At 42.6% G+C, this 18,095-nt stretch overlaps 1 protein-coding gene across 5 annotated transcripts in view; it reads right to left on the bottom strand.

The window, feature by feature from the left end:
- pkn1b (protein kinase N1b) overlaps nucleotides 1–15,836 on the bottom strand; it is a 32,844-nt gene extending 17,008 nt beyond the window's left edge. Inside the window, exons 1-2 of one of the 5 annotated variants that reach the window (XM_046414833.1) lie at nucleotides 15,779–15,836; nucleotides 14,820–15,401 (exon numbers count right to left, since the gene is read on the bottom strand). In XM_046414833.1, the coding sequence (XP_046270789.1) occupies nucleotides 14,820–14,846 (27 nt within the window). In that variant the 5' untranslated portion in view covers nucleotides 14,847–15,401; nucleotides 15,779–15,836. Of the gene's footprint in view, nucleotides 1–697; nucleotides 1,064–2,184; nucleotides 2,396–14,819; nucleotides 15,414–15,683 lie in introns of those variants that run through there. The other 4 variants (XM_046414832.1, XM_046414834.1, XM_046414831.1 and 1 more) reach the window with 4 other exon arrangements.
- Nucleotides 15,837–18,095: the final 2,259 nt, after the last annotated feature.

Raw genomic sequence — 18,095 nt, 5'->3', positions numbered from 1 at the left:
GTGAGGCACAGCCCGAGCAACCGTTCCAACAAACCACATGGCACAGGTCAAGAGCTTGCAGGATTTTAACTGCTGTTAACGTTACTCATTGCACCAACTGTGAAGCAATGTAACTGAGCATGTATCACAAAAGTTGTGAAACAAAATCAGGAAGACAAATAACACTGTAAAATCTGTTTATTCTATTAGGGTGTTTGGTCTGGACAACGTCAGATCAACATTTCATTTTTTTTCAAAGTTGTGAACCTTTACAGTCACCGACATCATAGATAAGCGCACAGACATGAACACGCCATGCACATTTAGCACCCATATCCTTATTAAGGCAGCTGGCTGGAGAATTGTGAGCAGCGGCAGAGGCCACAGCCATTCAAGGCAGAAAAGAAAGCAGAGGCAGTAGCACCATGAACGACAGGAAGGGAGAGTTTGTGCTATGACGCACTCCTCTTCAACACAATACAACTTAATCCCTGGTGTTTCACAACAAAGAACCTCTGGAGCGAGGTGTACAACAGCTCACACAGCAGGACAAAATCACAGCGGACAGAAATGAAAACCCACAAGTGATTCGCTGTCAGACAGGAGATGTTTTTACAGGAAGTGAACAAGAAAGCAGACAGAAAAGAGAAGGGCCACAGTAATGATGGAAAGGAAAAAGACGGCCATGTTGAGGCCTGCTCTGGCCACAGTTGCCTACCGAAGACTCTGTATCACTCTGGTCATTGAGTACTGGGGAATCAATTGGTTGATCCCCTGGCAGGTCCTCCAGTATGCCCTCACTGGCCATGTTTGGCCTCCCTCTGGCTTCGCTCCTGGCTTCCTCACTAGCCTGTCTCTTGCCACACACACACACACATACACGCACACACACTCAGAAACCCACTGACAGCAGCACCAATCAGGCAGCACAGAGTGCTATTCCTGACTTCTCAAAATCCAGGATGTCCTTCCCGCCAGGAATCAAAAGCCAGTCTAAAATCGGAGCGAGCGAACGAGGCGGAGAGGAAGAGAGAACAGCGCAGGCCGAGCCCCACCTCGCTGCTTCCTGTTCTGCTCTTTGCCAGATAGAGACTGAGGCGTCATGCACTTTGTGCAGACTCACACACACATTCGGGTGGTTTTGTAAGTGAGAGAGCTCACAGCCACTCTGCCTCCTGCTACTGGGTCTCCAAAGCTGAAGCAGGCTGTTGTGATAGTTTGTGGCTATGTTATTGTCTTATCTTATCGTATTTTAGCACGTGGAAGTACAATGCATGCCTACATGTGCAGTGCTATTTCTATTACTTACATGCAGATGAATACAGAAAATAAAATACACTGAGTGAAGGGGACAAAGGACAAAATATTCCCTCTTCACAAAGACACCCTCTACTGAGGGATACTTGACATCTAAATGGGGTGTAAATAAAAAAACAGGGCTTCATGATTAGTTGTGTTATGAGCTACCTTTCCTCACATGAACACCAAGTTACAAATAAGAAAAATCTTGAAAAATAACGATGAAGGGATTCTCTGCAAAACATGACACATGCATGCACTGAGTTCTGCTATGTCCTCTTGATATAAAACCATGCCATATGGAGACAAACTGCACACAGAGAGGATTCACCTTCTGTGTGCAAGTCGACTAGAAGCTGAACAGACTTATTGGAAGACGGCGCAAAATCTCAATTCACAGTAAAAGCCGGACAACAAGCTGAGCCGTCATCTCTGAGGCATGAACGAGAGAAGATCACACACCGGCAGGGCTGACTGATCCCAGATTCTGTTTCTGACGGCCCCATCGCTGTCTGAGTTCTGTCCTCTTCCTGTCAGTGAGAGACACGCAGGGTCACGGGTTTATCTGACTCAAGACAGTGGGAAGTGTGAGGTCACCGACCCCCCGAGCTCTCACTGCGTGGCAGATGGCCCTCTCTGGCTCCTTATCTCTATCTGTCGTACCACACGTGCTTCCACAGAAGGGTGCATGCTCATAAGCAGAAGAGGACGAGGGACAAACACACATTCAAAGAGCCATGTCTAGTTCTTCTTATTCTGCCACACTTCTACAGAGGAATAGGAAGTGAAATGCCATGAAGTTAAGCCAATGTATGCAAAACGCAGACAGTTTTTTGCTTAGTAAAATTTTGATAAAAGACATAAATGCTCCCACATCCATGAGCAGGCTGGAAATTGTTTGCTTACCGAGCAGCTATGGCTGTCAGTGCTTCCTTTGTGTTGTGGACTGGTGGCTGCAGAGATTCCAGCCCCCATGCATCCATACTGCCTCACCTTCACAAGTATGACTGAGCTGTCATTAGTAACTGCGCTGTAACAAAACTGAAAATCTAAAATTTTAAAAACATGAGCTGCCGTGATGACTATGGTACCAAACTGTCTCGTTCATCATGTCTGTGAACTAGATGTAGTTACTAAAACTGTGCGGACCACAGTATCAGGAACTAAGATCACAATCGGTTTATGCATACAGCTCTTAAAGTTACAGTCTCATCCTCTTCACCTGGTTCAGGCTGACCTGGAACATGTTTTGTGTAGTTATTCCCATAACATCCAAATTTCAACTCAAGTAGTTATAAGGTCAGAAATATCACCTTATAATGTCTGACAGTACCATACATGTCATACATACATACATACCATGACAACTTGCTCCAACTCTTCATTGAAGCTAAATGATGTTTACATAGAGTCATGTCCACCAAATGGAAATATTCTAAATGTTTGTAGGGACCGACTCCCTGTCAGTTACATTAATCAGTTTTGTTCATGAAATTAACTTAGAAAGTGCTGCCAAAAAAGTTTTTTCAAATCTTTCTATTCATTGCTCTTGGTATTCACTACAGTCCTAAAGTGATTAAAAACTACATGACAAACTGCACTGCTGCCCTTCAGTTAACAGCACATTCTCATATTTGTAAGTATGTTTGTATGAAACCATACTCTGTTTTATACACAAGTGTGGTCTGTTCTTCACGGGTCTGCTGACCACAATCAACCACAATGAAAACTATTTTCAAAACTATTTTCAGTCTATCACAATTACTATTCTTCCCTTTCTCTATATAGCCTTTCCATCATCCCCCTGCCTGTATTTGTTTACTGTAACCCATCTTCATATTGCTCCTTCTTTCCTATTTTTCTTCATTTTATTGCTAATCCATCATGCATTGTCCTTAGTCAGACACGTTAGGTGGCAGAATGGTGCACGGTGCAGCCTGCGGGTGACAGAAAGCCATTTGATTAAGTTTTAATGGTCTGCCAGCTCATCTTGGCTCGTCTGTGTCTATAAATAGAGATTAAGTCCTTTTTGTTGGGACAGAGGCAGTGGGGGAATTCTCCAGCTGCCAGCCCATTCTCACTCATTCACTCACCAAAACCTGCAGCATTCACGCAACAATAATAACGATGGGGCTTGACTTTTAACCTAATTGTTATAGTGTAGTGTTGCCAAAAATAACAATGATTCAATAAATGCACCCAAAGAAAGATGGAGAGAGGGTGGATTGGGATTTGCAGGACGTTACTGGTGATGAAAATACGTTTATTATCAGAAAATGTGGATTAAATAGTGCAACGCAAGGTGAATGTCGTGAGCTGTGGTGCGTGTGGGCTACTTTTGTCAAGTGTGGTTTTGATTGTGCTGGAAGGGACAAATGTGACCCTGTGGGCTGAGGCTGTTCAGAGGGAGAAAGGAGAAGAGAAAGAGTACAGTTAAGAGGTTGGATTTCTCTTAATAGTGGCATTCATTACTTTAATGGTGAGTGTGTGAGTGTGTGTGTGTGTGTGTGTGTGTGTGTGTGTGTGTGTGGTACATCGAAGCGTTGCGAAAGGGGGAGTGAGACAGAATTTGGGAGAAAAAACTTTAAATTCACCTCACATCCTGATGTCTGCACACAGCCTCATTCAGCAGGCAGTGGATGGGAGTTGGGCTAAGAGGGGGTGGGGGGTTGTTTGGAGGATGAGTTGTGGGGGATTGAATTACAATTAATCTCTCTACAGAAACAGACACAAACACACACATCTACATGCCACTGCAAAGCAGAAAAACAAAGCAATACTTGAATAATATAAATTATATGCTGTGATGGAGGAAAAGTTTGAACACAAATGCATCAACACTTATTTTGTACATGTCTGCATGCATGCACACACACACACAAAGGCTAATGCAATGTAACTTGTCGGTAATGAATAAAACAGCACAATAAGGCAATGTCAGCTGGTTGACGAGCGTACTAAGAAAAGGAAATGTTGCTCTTCATTCTGTCAACACAGCAGTTCAGTGGGAAGTCTGCACACAGCAGACTACAGAGTTAACTTCAGGACACTGTTACACTCCGTGAGCAGAACAAGACGACTCTTATGTGGGTAAGTGGGCCAATTTGACAGTGAAGGAGCAGAGTTAAGTACAACCCAGATTCCAAACAAGCTGGGACCCTGTGTAAAATATAAATAACTTGCCAATCCTTTTTGGACATATACTCAACTGAAAACAGTACACAATACTCAATGTTTTACTTGAAAAAACCTCATAGATCGTTCAGTGGTAACAGATGACAGTATCATGATTGGGTATGAAAGGTGCATCCTCAAAAGGCTCAGTCCTTTTCAGGGATGAGCTGAGATTCAGCACTTTGTCAAACACGTGACTGTTACTACATAGGCTCAGGAACACATCCGTAAACATAGTTTGTATTTTGGGCTAGCTGCCAAAGTCAAATGTTAGACCACATCCCACAATTATAAAATGTAATGCTGTATTTAAAGGATAAGCTCACCAGTGTGGGAAATAAGCTTATTTGCTTTCTTGCCTGAGAGGCAGATGAAAAATTGATGACACTCTCAGTATGCAGAGTAAATCTGAAGCTACAGCCGCCAACTTAGCTACCATATGGTGGAATGTGCTGCACTATTTCTTGCTAACACACAAAATGAAATGTGCTAGTGAGGCTAAGCTAAGCAAACCAGCTGCAGCTTCATGTTTATGGTGTATGTATGACTGTGGAATCAATTTTCTCTTGACATGTTGCTTTGAATGGGCATTTTATAGATTTATAGTACCAATTAGGATTGCTGATCATGAAAACAGTTGCATAAAGTCTTCTGTGGCACTGGAGGAGCTTTGTCAGGTCTGAGAAAAGAGTCATCTGCGATTAGGCTTGGAGATTACAAATGCTTTTTAGGAAGCCTGCATTTAATTTAGCGTTTCAAGTTTGACAAAAGTGGGAAATGAGGCCTATGACAAGCTGCACCGCGGGAAGTGTACCATGAAGGTGTCAGAACAATAGAAATCAGACTGCCCCGGAGCCCTACTGCATCAGTTTTGAAAAGTCTTATTTTACTCTCAAAATCCACTGTCTTTATTGTAGTGAGGTACTAAAGTCACTGCACTTCCCCTTTAAAACCAAGAGACCAAAATTTAAACAAAATCACAGAATTATAATGGCCAAATTCCCAGCTAGTCTAGTTTCATGTTACGATTTCAACTCTGGCCCTCTATGAATGAGTTAACGGCTCACAAAATGTACCTTGGACTGAGTGTGTGTTGCCTGTTAATCCCTAAAATCCCTCATATTCCAGGAGAAATTCTGCTGCCAAATCTCCTTTTGCCGTTTTACAGTGCATGACTGTATGTGTGCTAGATGCACTACCAGAGCTCGATGGAGACATCACATGCATCAGGGGAGAGGATTCTCCCTGTCTGAGTAAACAGGAGAAAGACTGTGCAGAAGGTTACGTGAGAAAGTGCGTCTTGTGCGTGTTTCAGCGCACATCTGTCTGTGTGCTGTGCGCGCAGCACACGGCATGAATGGCATCTTTGTGAAGGGGTCGATCTTCTCAAGAGACTTCAATAAACGCTTACGTGTTTGTGCTCCCAGCTTTGTCCATTGTGAACTCTGCGGCAATAAACAGTCGCTCTGTTCAAGCTGCTGAGGAATATGGCAGCAAAAGCCCAAATGAGAAAAGCTCTACTGTTCACATAAGCCAATACCTGACCTCTGTCAGGTATGTATGTATGCCTATAGGCATGCACGCAACTAGAGAAATATAAAACAGGTGAACGACAATGAAACAATTCAAAAATAAAATTTTTGAGCCGAATAGTTTTACAGCTCAGCATTAAACGGTGTGTGAACTTGAATACAACAGGCATAGCCTGCTTTTCTCTGAATGTGCCACTGAGCAACACCTGCATATGAAAAAGGCAGCAAACAAAGTTGTTGTCCTACAACAGTCAACTCAGATAAGGGTGTTGGAGGAGAATTAAATGGGACACCTCATGGCTTTACAGTCATAGCTACATTAACCACGGTGATGCTCTAGATTTTATTGTTCCAGATGGGGGCAGGTGGTGTTAGACAGGGAGACGCAAAAACAGAGTAAGGATGCTAAGGAAGTTATCAGTCAAGATTTGTTAGAAATAATTTGATCGGCCAATCGATCAGAAGAGCCGATCAGATAAACATGAGACGGTTTCTGTATGCACTGCAAAAATGTCACAGTGTACTGCAGAGCTCAATCGGTCGGTCTGATTGTCCCCAACAGAATCCTTAGCCAACCAGGCTACAGAGATTGTGTTTAGGATCAAGAGACTTGGTGACTGACAAACTGTACTGAGCGCTGACCACAACACTGTGTGTCTTCTCATATGGTTACCATAGTTAATATCACTGGCTGGCTGACAAAAGTTTTCAGACACACCTTTTTGCAGAGCTGTATGTCAGGGGTTGAGCTCGGCCCCTCACTTCCAGTGAAGGGAAATCTTAATGCTTCAGCATACCAAGACATTTTGGACAATGCTATGCTTCCAGCTTTGTGGTTAGAGTTTGGGCAAGCCCCATTTCTATTCCAGCATGACTGTGGCCCAGTGCACAAAGCAAAGTCCATAAAGACATGGCTGGATGAGTTTGGTATGGAAGAACTTGACTGATCCACACGCAGCCCTGATCTCAGTCCCATCAAACACATTTGGGAGGAACTGAAACAGAGACTGTGAGCCAGGCCTTTTAGTCCAACATCAGTGTCTGACCTCACAAATACTCTGCTGTATGAATGGGCATAGAGAAACACTAGAGAAACACTAAAATCTTGTGGAAAGCCTTCCCAGAAAACTGGAAGCTGTCATAGCTGTCTATGTATTTAAAATGCAATGTCATTAAAGTCTTGATCAAGTGCCCCAGTACTCTTGTCTGTATAGTGTATGTTGCACTGGTAAATAAAGGCACTGAAGCACTTCTATTTCCAAACTTCACATAACCTCACTGACTAGCAGATCTGCACTACATGAACAAACCAATAGTGTGCCATAGAACATTCTTTAACACAATATTGTGTCTTAATGGTGAAACTGGGGGAAATCATTTGAAGTCCACTTCAATTCTGGCTATAATCTGCAAGGTATTTCAAAACATCACAATTTAGATTGTGGATGGTGATTCTAATTAAATAGATTGTGGCATTAGTTTTTGGCCAGATCACCCACACCTAGAGGACTGTAATCTGAAAAAGTTCTAAAATGTTTGATGCAGAGTGTTCCGCGTGAGGCTTGTGCAGTGCTGTGTGATGGGGCCATGATGTCCGTTGTGGGGATTTTCTCCAGCTGTGCAGCCATCTCAGGGTCCATATTAACAGAAAATCCATCACTTACCCCTTCTAGTGACATGAGCCCACAGGGATAAAGTGAGGGTACCACAGCGCATCTGGCTGGGAGCCATGATGCTGCTTTACTTTCTTACTTTTTATAGGTATACACAGAAACTCTACAGGTAAGCATAAAAGAACATGCACACCATGCTAGGACAGCACCAAAGTAAGAAGGAGTGATTTTCCAGCGGTTAGAAGAAAGACAAGCGCTGCAGCATGCACTAAACATTGATTTTTCTAGTGTTCTATTCAATCACGGATGTTCCATAATTCAGCATCTTACAGGCCTGAAATCGCACAGCAATACGACAGTTCAAAAAATGAATGAGATACATGAACCATTAGCATATCCCCCACTCACTGGGACAGATCCAAAGTCAGATGTTGAATAAATCATGCAGGGATGTCCACCGAAGATTTGACGTGAAAATCAACACATGCTTTTAAATCTGCTGTTATTAAGATTGCCTCTCTGTCTCTCTCTCCAGAATCCAGCACATAACAGTTCAAATGACATGCTGTGAGGCAGAGATGCTCTATTCCACATGCAATATGCTCCCAAGTCACCTACAGTGGTCAGGAGGGGACACGGGGAGGAAAGCGCCCCACTATGTAATGGAATGGTTGAGCAGGCATGATGGTAATGGACATGGAAAGCAGATTAAAAATGATTATGGCAGAAGGGCTGAGGGGGATGAGAGGTCCATTCGATAATGCAGATGATTATCCCTCTTTACTGATGCAGAGGAAAAACACACAGGCAGCACAACTGTTTACAGATCTGTGTGATTTTAATGGTGTAATGGCCAATAAAAACAAGACACCATTAGTAAAGACACTATAGCCCACAGACAGCAGCGGCACCTCTTCATATAACCAGAAGAAGCAAGTGAACTACGCTCAGACCTAAAGGTACACAGCAGCATCTTAAGACTGGAATTATTTCATATTTTTCTCACTGTCAAAAATCTCAGCAAAAAGATGGAAACAAAATCAAGTACGATGATGTCTGTGCAATCAGCTTAAAATAAACTACAGTGAAAATGCTCTCGCTAATGAAGGAACGTGTCCCCCAGTGCAACAGTGGGGCGATGGTTTGTTTAGCTTAGTGTGGATCCTGTTAGCTAACGTGAATGTTCAGATGTAAATGTCAGCCTGTCAGTGAGTCCACCTTTTTGATAAGCCATGAAATTTACAGAGGGAGAAAACCTTTTTCCCACACCGCCACACAGCCCTGTGCTAATCAGTGCAATGGCTGTCTGAATGAGGCCTTAGTCTTGTTAGACAACAATGGAGGGCTATGGCACAGAGAAATAATTGTATCGCACTATATTATACTACGGTGGGCTTTCACACAGACGTAAACCACTATCTGTTTTTTTTTTCCTCATTGGATTATTGTTATAAAGAAAAATATTTAAGCCTTGTCCATCAATAAGAAAGAAGTTGGACATTTAGGAAGCAAAGATAGCGAGCTAGATCTTGTAATGAGCTCAAAATGAGTGAAAAAGGGTATCAAAACAGAGCTCATAAAACTGCTACACTGCCCATAACAAATCACACGGCAGCAGCTGCAAACCACATCTATTTAGAACTTTTTATTTTCTCTCTCTTCTCTGGACTTCCGCCTGTCGATGCTGCATCTTATTAATTAAAGACTATTTGTTCATCTCCAGTTACAACTTTCACAATTTCCTTTGCATTGTTGACGCTGGGTGAAAAAAAAGCCAAACTCACAAAAGGCATCTGGCTGCTAGTTGTGCCTCGGTATCCCACTGTTCAGCAATTCAGCCTCAGAGACTTTAATAACAACAATGGCTCCAGTTTGGGTTACATTTTGAAGGGCAGGTTTGTTGATGTCTCTCCCTCTAAAGCAGGTAATAAAAGACTTTTTTCTTCCATCTGTCTCACTTTTATGGCCTCTGGGCAGACAGAACAGACAGTCCACTGTTGAGAGAGGCATCAAGGCCAGGTTTGCCGCTGCTCCTGTGAAACCTCAGGTCTGTGCTACCCGTAAACCCAACACCACTCCTGCAGCACAACACACAGGCTATCACATAACCCCAACAAAGTAGCAGGTCAACTCATCTCATGTGCCTCAGGTGTAACCACAATCAGGTCATACAGTACAAGTTCCACTGTTTCTTTCCACTTCAGTTTCTAATCCAACCATGTGCATAATTTTTCTACATAAGTTTGAAGATAGTATAAGATAAGAATAAGATAAGATGAACTTTATTGATCCCACAGTGGGGAAACTCACTGTGTTTGTAGGGGTGGTCCACCCCCGAGCGGGACTTTTATGTGCACTTGTTTAATTTCAGCTCAGTGTGAGAGTCTTGACTGCATTTTACTGACATTTACAGCCAGGCTACTTTATCTCCTCTCTTCTTCTCTTGGTGACCACCACCGAGGACGAAACAGAGCAGAGGAGAGACAGGGGAAGTGAAGATAACAGCCATACTGTTTACTAACAGGCTCAGTAATCAACGACACACTAGTGTACTTGTGAATTTGGGGGTTTTGCGGTTTTGACTGAGCTAGACCTGAGAAAATTCAGTATTAGATCAGTGATGGAGATTTTGCCCTCACTGTTCTCTGTGAAGTTTGCTGGAAGTGTAATGTTGAGAATAGTCTTTTAAATGCTATATTGTTTGTCAGCAACTAGTAATTTAGCAGACAGTGCAGCACTGTGCACTCAATAATTTGGCATGTTATTAACACACGCATTTTGTTTGAATGAAAACTCAACTCCTGGCATTTGCTCCTGGTGTTTAGGAAGAAGGAAATAACAAGGCGCAAAAGGCAAGCCACATTTAAAAGTGACTTACTATTATTTTTAAAGGAGCTGCTGTGTGGTGAATCTATTTTACGTCCATACGTGGATTTTGAAAAGTAACTGATGAATGTTCTTTGGCAGGCCTACATTGGTATGCATGCAAAGAAACAGTTTGACTTGAGAACAGGGGCAGCACGGTATATTGTCCCTAGGTGTGAGGGGAGGGTGTGTGTGTGCGTGATTGTTTGTCTTTGTGTGTCAGCCCAGCCCAACTGACTGACGACCAGTCCAGGGTGTACCCCGCGTCTCACCCGCAGTCAGCTGGGAGAGGCTCCAGCCCCCCCACGACCCTGATGGATAAGCGGTACAGGAAATGGATGGAGGGACTTGAGCACAGAATCTGGTGTGAAGGTAGGTGGTCGAATGAAAATGTTTAACAGGGCAAGACGTAATATAAAACACTTTTGGTTTACTAATTATGTTATGTGTGTGTATGTACAGCTCTTTCAACATTTGGACTCTTTTCACTTTCAATCAAACAGAACTCATTTGCTGAACACTTTCACCTGTTTGACCACAACTTGTCACAACCAGATTACAACTTTTCTAACATCTAAAACTTCAAGGTTCTTTCCTGACTTTGGAAACAGTCAGCTGGAGACAAACTCCATATGATGACCAGGATCAAACGCTCCAGAACAAAACCGCTCACTGGATCTTGTGGTGAGATTGATGTATTAATTGTTTTTTTAATGGTTTTAATAGCCAAATACATATCCTGACTAAGTCAAATGTTTGAAAGAATCAATATCCAACAAAATGTCAGCACATTTCAGATTAAAGCTCTGAATCAGAAATAGCACACTTGATTTCATCAGTATTGATGAGCTCTAGTCTTATTCTATTCTGCTGATTCAGTGAACAACCTTTTCTTGTTTGTCCTTTTTAACACAAAGTGGTTTTTTAGTGACAAAACCAGGCCAAACGCCACAGCTATTTCACAATCACTGCTGACTCAGTACCCAGTGGCATTACAAAACTGCTTTAGCAACCGATCAATGTTTGTTTCTCAGTCGAGCACATGGTTCCTAAATGGCTCCCGTCCTTTGTGACCTTCCTATCGCCAAGTCACACTGAGGGAAACATCATTTCCAGATTGAGCGTACTATATGTTGCTCCTCCAGTATAACACCAATTCTCAATCGTGTCCTTCTTATCAACACATTCTTCAGTCCTGTAATACCACAATCCCCTAAAGCTCTAAAATACAACCAGCTTACAAATAGCAGTTAGCCTGTCCTTTACCATTTTCTCCGTTGTAGTTTTTTATTCTTTCTTCTATTGGCTTGATATCAATGTAAACTAATAATCTGAAAGCCTAGTGGATGGCTGGTGTATAGCAACAACAGACTGGTCAGTTGAATGGAAATGGGCTCCAGCTGCAGCCATTGGACTGAAATGTCAGCACAGCGAATCGTGGATGCTAGCTTGAAGCGGTGCTTTGGATTTTTTAGATTTTTTTCTCTTCTTTGGCATTTGCAGTATCAGCATTCCTGCACTGCGCTATATGGGACTGCTTCACTAACCCCTAATGAGCGAGTTTAGGGCGAGAAGCACCCATCAGGTTCAGTGCACTGAAGCTGTTGTTGCAGCAGTTTTAAGCTTGTCTACTGGTGTGTCTGGAAGAGAGGCAGATTTGTGCAGACACAGTGTAATCCTGGATTCAGGCAGGAAGGACTGGATGTTTGGGGGGGGGGGGGGGTGCGAGTCTGTGACTGAGGGCACTAAAGCTACCCTCCTACGAGGTCAGAGACACAGTGAAGTCCACAGTCCACTAATCCTATTATCCATAGCAGTGGCAGCTGGAGACACACGTTATGGTGAGTGCGATGCAAGACATCACTGTGTATTAAAACATGTGTGGGACCATCAACAGACCTCAGCCTGTAACGCATCTGTACTCAAAACTCTTGACATGCCATTAAAGGAATGGACAAAGTTGCCTCTGCTCTCTTGCAGGATCAATAGAAAAGTAATTTGTTCTGAACCTGAAAGAGTTGCCTTTGCTCCTCACCACTGAGTGAAGCAGCAGCAGCTCCTCTTGCAGAACTCTTACAGATAATAACTACCGGAAACAACAGTAATAAAGAATTCATGAGAGGATGGCCGCAGAGTGTATAGCTACCTTGAAGTGTATGTTATGTTATCGGCTCAGCGCAGAGCTCACATCCTCAGCAAGAGACTTGATCTACATTCCTTAAAGCCATCTGAAGGAGAGGGAGGGCCAGAGTTAATGCAGGAGTGAGAACAAGATAGAGAGGCTGCAGAAAAACACGAACATTACAGCTACACTTTACGCTACCTTCAGAGCAAATATGAATAATGTGTATTGTAAGAGGCAGGGGGAGGCAGGAGGAGAGCCAAGACCGGGTCATTTCAGCTCTTTTCCTCAGCGAGCCCAGCAGTCCTGACCTCCAATAAGATGAGCGTCAATGCAGAGCTGATGAGATATTCAGGAGAAATAAAGGGAAGAGAGCGATTGAGCCAGCTCAATCAACACATCGCGGCGCCTCACTCCACTCTGACATGTTGAGCCCATCATCATTACCAACGTGGTCCCTTGATCTCAATCAGCCGTTGCTCGCTGCCTGTCTGCGGTAATGGTGACCCAACCCCTGTCACTGTCACAGAAGGAGGCCGAATTCATCAGAGCAGGCATAAACTGCTCGGCTGAAGCTCGAGCAGTCATCAAGGTGTTACCGATTCAGTCATGAGGCCCATAAACATATTCAAATGGGTCATCACCACAGCAGGGCAGCAGAACTCAGTTAAATGTGCTCTATATGACTCACAAGCTACTGTAGTCTGAGCTAATGATAATGTACAATATAATAGTGAGCTTACAGATACTTAAATGATTTGGCATTAAAGGTGCACTCTCCCGGTTTCATGCATTAAGTTAATATACTCACTGTGTGTAAAAACATTATGTCTTCTGTGACTCTGGTGGGAGCATTTTAAAGTCTGAAAAAATAATCATCATGTGGAATATCATATGGAAGCGCAATGCTAAATTTCTGAGGTACTGCTTTAAAGGTGCTTCCCTTGTTTACAGGAAAACGTTCAAGGTTTAGTGTACTGTGGAAACCATGTAAGAAGTGACCATACTGGCGCATTATGACCCATATTAGCTGCTAATGTCCCCATGCCCACATAGGCAGCTCAGCTTTCCAAGAAACACTGGACTCAACCTCCCCATTCTGGGAAGCTGCTAAATATCAAGGAAGGAGCCAGTTTCACTCAGAGCAAATGATTCAGCAGTATAACAGAGTCAGATCATTTGTTTTAAGGATGGACTTTCTTGTGGACAAAGGAAATGAGTTGTTTGAACCCAAACCCACACAAGTTAAGATATCTAGATAGATACATGAAATATGAGTGGTTTGTGATTATAATCACTCACTCACACACACACACACACCCACCTTAATCAAAAATCTTTCTTCTAACACAATATATTTCTTTCAGCTGTGTAGAAATACAGTCCAAGTACTTAAAACTAACCAGATAAGCTGCAATGTCCACTGCACATGCTCTCTGCATCAGCTCGGCCGTGTGACAGGCATTTGTGTGAGTGACGAGCTGTCTTAAGGGACTCAGCCTTAAATTTTTAACATTTCCCTCCACTGTGTCCTGGACGTGGCCGTCTAACTGTAACCCAACCCCTCTAAATTAGACAGGAGGCTCTGACACCACAGTGCCATCCATGACTCACCCAACTACACCTGAGGGCAGTGTCACAAATGGGAAATCATTGTATTTTATTTGGGGAACTCTAATCTGTATGATTAGTATAGAGGAAGTGGTGACCGTAGAGATTTTTACCTGTGAAACAGTTCACTTTTAAATCACCATTAAGTTTTATCCACTGGCTGTTTGTATTCGTTGAACCCTGGCTGGCAGCAGCTATCTTTTACTGCATTATTCTGTTTCACATTTTCAAGTTCAGAATACATTTACAACTGAAATGGGCATTTACCCGAATGGAACAGTTTAATGAAATATGCTATCAAGGTGCATCATGGGAACTGTAGGATCTGGCCTCCTTTTTGGAATTTAGACTTTAAGTCAGTGTACCTTGCTCTCTGCAGCTAAAATCTGACCCTTTCTTCATTAAAAATCAGTCTTTTGTAAATGCTCAACTTCATGGAAGTGAAATACTGCTCACTGGAAGAGCCTTTTAGACATCCCTCAGCAGACATCAGAACAGTAAGACTTGGAAACATCTTCAGATGTTTCCCACATAGGATCTTTACATGTACTTGAGCCATAATATGCACAGTAACCGAGCAGTGTTGTTCCAGTAAGCATAAAGCGCTAAAGTTAAGAGACTCACTTGTAGCTCGTTGTTATTGGCCATCATGTGCAGCGCGGCCGGTCAATTAGATGGCGACGCCAGGTGACTTCTATTAATGTTTGCCTCACTTTACAGCGGTCAGATCATTGTAGGATTTATAGTTGAAGTCCTCCGGTGGTTTACACAAACAGTCCAGCGTTGGATGCCCAGTGTTATTAAAAAGAAACACACTCAAAAGTCCCGGTGAAGACGCAGTTTGATGTACCGAGTTGCATGAAAAGCGAGAGAATAAAACGCTAACATCTTGACGTTTGGTGGCACGACAGATGAGCAGGTGAGCAGAGGAGAAAGGAGGAGACTGTCACCTCCTGATAGCACGATGTCAACTCTTGGACCCTGATCCGCATCACGCAGTGCAGTCTGTCCTGTAGTAGTGCGACTGCTGCTGCTGCTGCTGCTGCAGGCTGTCTTCTCATCGTAATGGACAGAAACACTGCGAGGAAAGCCGAAACCCACCACGATCACCCTCTGCTCTGCTCATTAAACGAAACTGAGGCCATCCTCCCCGCGGCGGTGCACTCCTGTTCGGCTCTGCTGAAAGCTGAGAGCCGGTGAGTGATGCTGGGAAGAAAGGAACAAGTGTTCAGCCTGTTTGAAAATAACAAATGCCACTTCCTGTTACAACCTTCAAAATAAATGTGCAGTGTAGGTCGACATCAAGTCAACCTATGTTTTACAACTGAAATGCGTTTCCTAATTACAGTTCAAAAAATTCACACAGAAACTGTTGTCTTACTGGCAGGCTAGATCAGGAGAGTTTTTATGAGAACTATACATTTCTTGAGTCACAAATAATCAAACTAGCAAAGCCACCATTAACAGATGGTAAACAAATGTACTCACAGTTTATTAGAGACCCACCACTTGTGGTAATTGGATTTTCCTTTTAACGTAACGTTTCCTTTGACGCACAACATATATAAAGCAAAGCATTTTACCACCAGAAACGAACTTCACGGTGTCTCAGACCTTCACAGACGACCGACCACTTGAAGTTGGGGCTGCCCAGTCAAGTTTGCAGGGACCCCGCTAAAGGGCGCTCGTGTTACACCAACGTACCAGTCCAGGTGGGGAGATTCCCTATACATTAAATTACACACATACTATTATAACACAGTAAATTTAGGACTGGTGGTTCGATCCCAAGCTGTACCTGTCCACAGTCCGAGGGCGAGACATTGTTTGTGTATCGCACACAAACTCCCAGTATCTTTGTTTTCTCTGAAATATACGAAGTTAAATTAGGCTTTTGTTCAGATTCAACCTCTTGCAGCTACAGCTACTCTTTACGTATTTACGCTTTTATTCTGAAAGCAACACATTGCTTCCTGTGTTGCTGTCGTGGCTTTCTGTGTCCAACTTAGCGCAGTTGTGTACGGTCTCAGATCTCTGCGGCAGCCGAGCGCCCTCCCGTTTCCACCTGAGACCTGTTGATCCCATTGAACATGTCAGTACAGAATACTGGCCTTTTGAGAAAGCTAACGGCGGAAGCTAGCAAATGTGTTAGCTTGACTGCTACTGAAGGAGGGCCACTTTAGTTAGTGCCTAATTGTTTAAAGGCAGATAACCTACTGTTATTGTACAGCGTCTTCACCTATGTTTTAGAAGATATTTTTGTCTTTAAATTCCAGTATGTAAGCACAATAAGTTATTAGTCCATTGTCGGAGCACAGTTTTTGTACCTGGTTAACCCACTGGGGATTTCTGTGCTAAAATAAATAAGTGTTACAGTTGTCTTAAGTGAAATGTTGTGTTCAAGAGCACCTCAGCAAAGTGAACTACTTCCCTCTCAGAAAATCGCTATTAACTAAAGGCAGACAAATCGACCTTCTCACCATACTGCTGTCATAACATTTATAAGTCATACTAACATTTGTGCCAGGTGGCGCTCATCTGCTGTGAGCGAAACAGCTCAGAGAGGAAATCCAAGCAGCCTGCACTGCACATTACAGTAGATGGATGAATGAAGGCTTTATTGCCACTAGAGGAATTTGCCATGCATAAGATGGCTGGCACAGATGAAGAAATGCCTCAAATGTGTGCAGGAAGAACAAATTTACTAACCCACTCTCGTATTCATTACACTCAGTCAGTGAAATGGGTAAAGAGCCCCATTTGGAACATCTTTGATGCTTTAAAACAGAAACAAAACCGGCTTAAGTTTCTTTCTAAGTGGTTTCTTTACAGTTGCTGTTTCTCTGCTGTAATGTATTGTATATTTTTCTGCTCTAAGGTTATGTTGTCTGCAAGCCAAAGTACTTTTTTTCAGACAATAAAGTATTAAACTGAATCCCCCCTGGCTTTCATTCACCTCTGCCCTAAGGTAGACCCTCATAAGATCCTAGTGACCCATAATGCTTCATAACTTTATTTTCAGCCAGTCAACACTTATGCCACTTTCAGTAATTACTTTCCTGGGAGGGTATCAGCACGATCACAACAAGTGGTTTCCAGGGATGTTAGTGGTAGATGACCTCTCAGCAATGTCCACAGCATTATTAATTGTAAAACAATTTCTGAATGTAAAATATCTAAAGAGCAAAGACAGTTTTAATGTTATATGTGCGCATTCAAAATCTTATTTAAGTAAAAGTACAGAAGTAAGCAAAACGTATCAAAAGTAAAAGTAGTGGTTGTGACTGATGGATGACTTTATTTTATTGTGAAAGATTTATCAATATGTAAACAGCATTTTAAACTTGTAGCTGGTTAGGATGAAGCTGCTATAGTTTCACTTTATTAGCTGTTATTTTATTGCTGTGGTTCCCTATGTGGGGGACCCTCCATGAATGTGAGGAGTTTGTGATGATTAATGGGAAAAGAAAAAGAAATACACAACCTTCTGCCAGATAGACAAACCTCATTTAACTTTTCTCAAGTATTTACTTTGTTTTGAAATACTGGTTAATTTGACCTCTTTGGACCTCGAATGGTTGTTTAAGGAAGGACTGGCCAACTTAAAAAATTGAAATAAGACATTTTTTGTCTTGCAAGCAAAAAACTAATATGCAAATAATAAAACATACCGTCTCTCAGCTTGATACACAGAGAGGTTTTGCAGCTATGGACTGATTTGTTCTGGTGTGACCAGTGATCTATTGTTGCTAATATTAGCAAACATAAGACGTAACGATGCTGACTGAAATATGAAAAGGAGCATCAATTACACACTGCTTTTTTGTTAAAAGTCACAAGTCAGAAAGGTTTGGATCTGCTGGTTTAATCTTTCACAATACATTGTTCTAAGCTTATTAT

This window comes from Scatophagus argus, chromosome 16, assembly GCF_020382885.2.
Source record: "Scatophagus argus isolate fScaArg1 chromosome 16, fScaArg1.pri, whole genome shotgun sequence".
Lineage (NCBI taxonomy): Eukaryota > Metazoa > Chordata > Actinopteri > Scatophagidae > Scatophagus > Scatophagus argus.
Note: the sequence above shows the minus strand (reverse complement) of the source record. Positions and strands in the feature narration are given on the sequence as shown.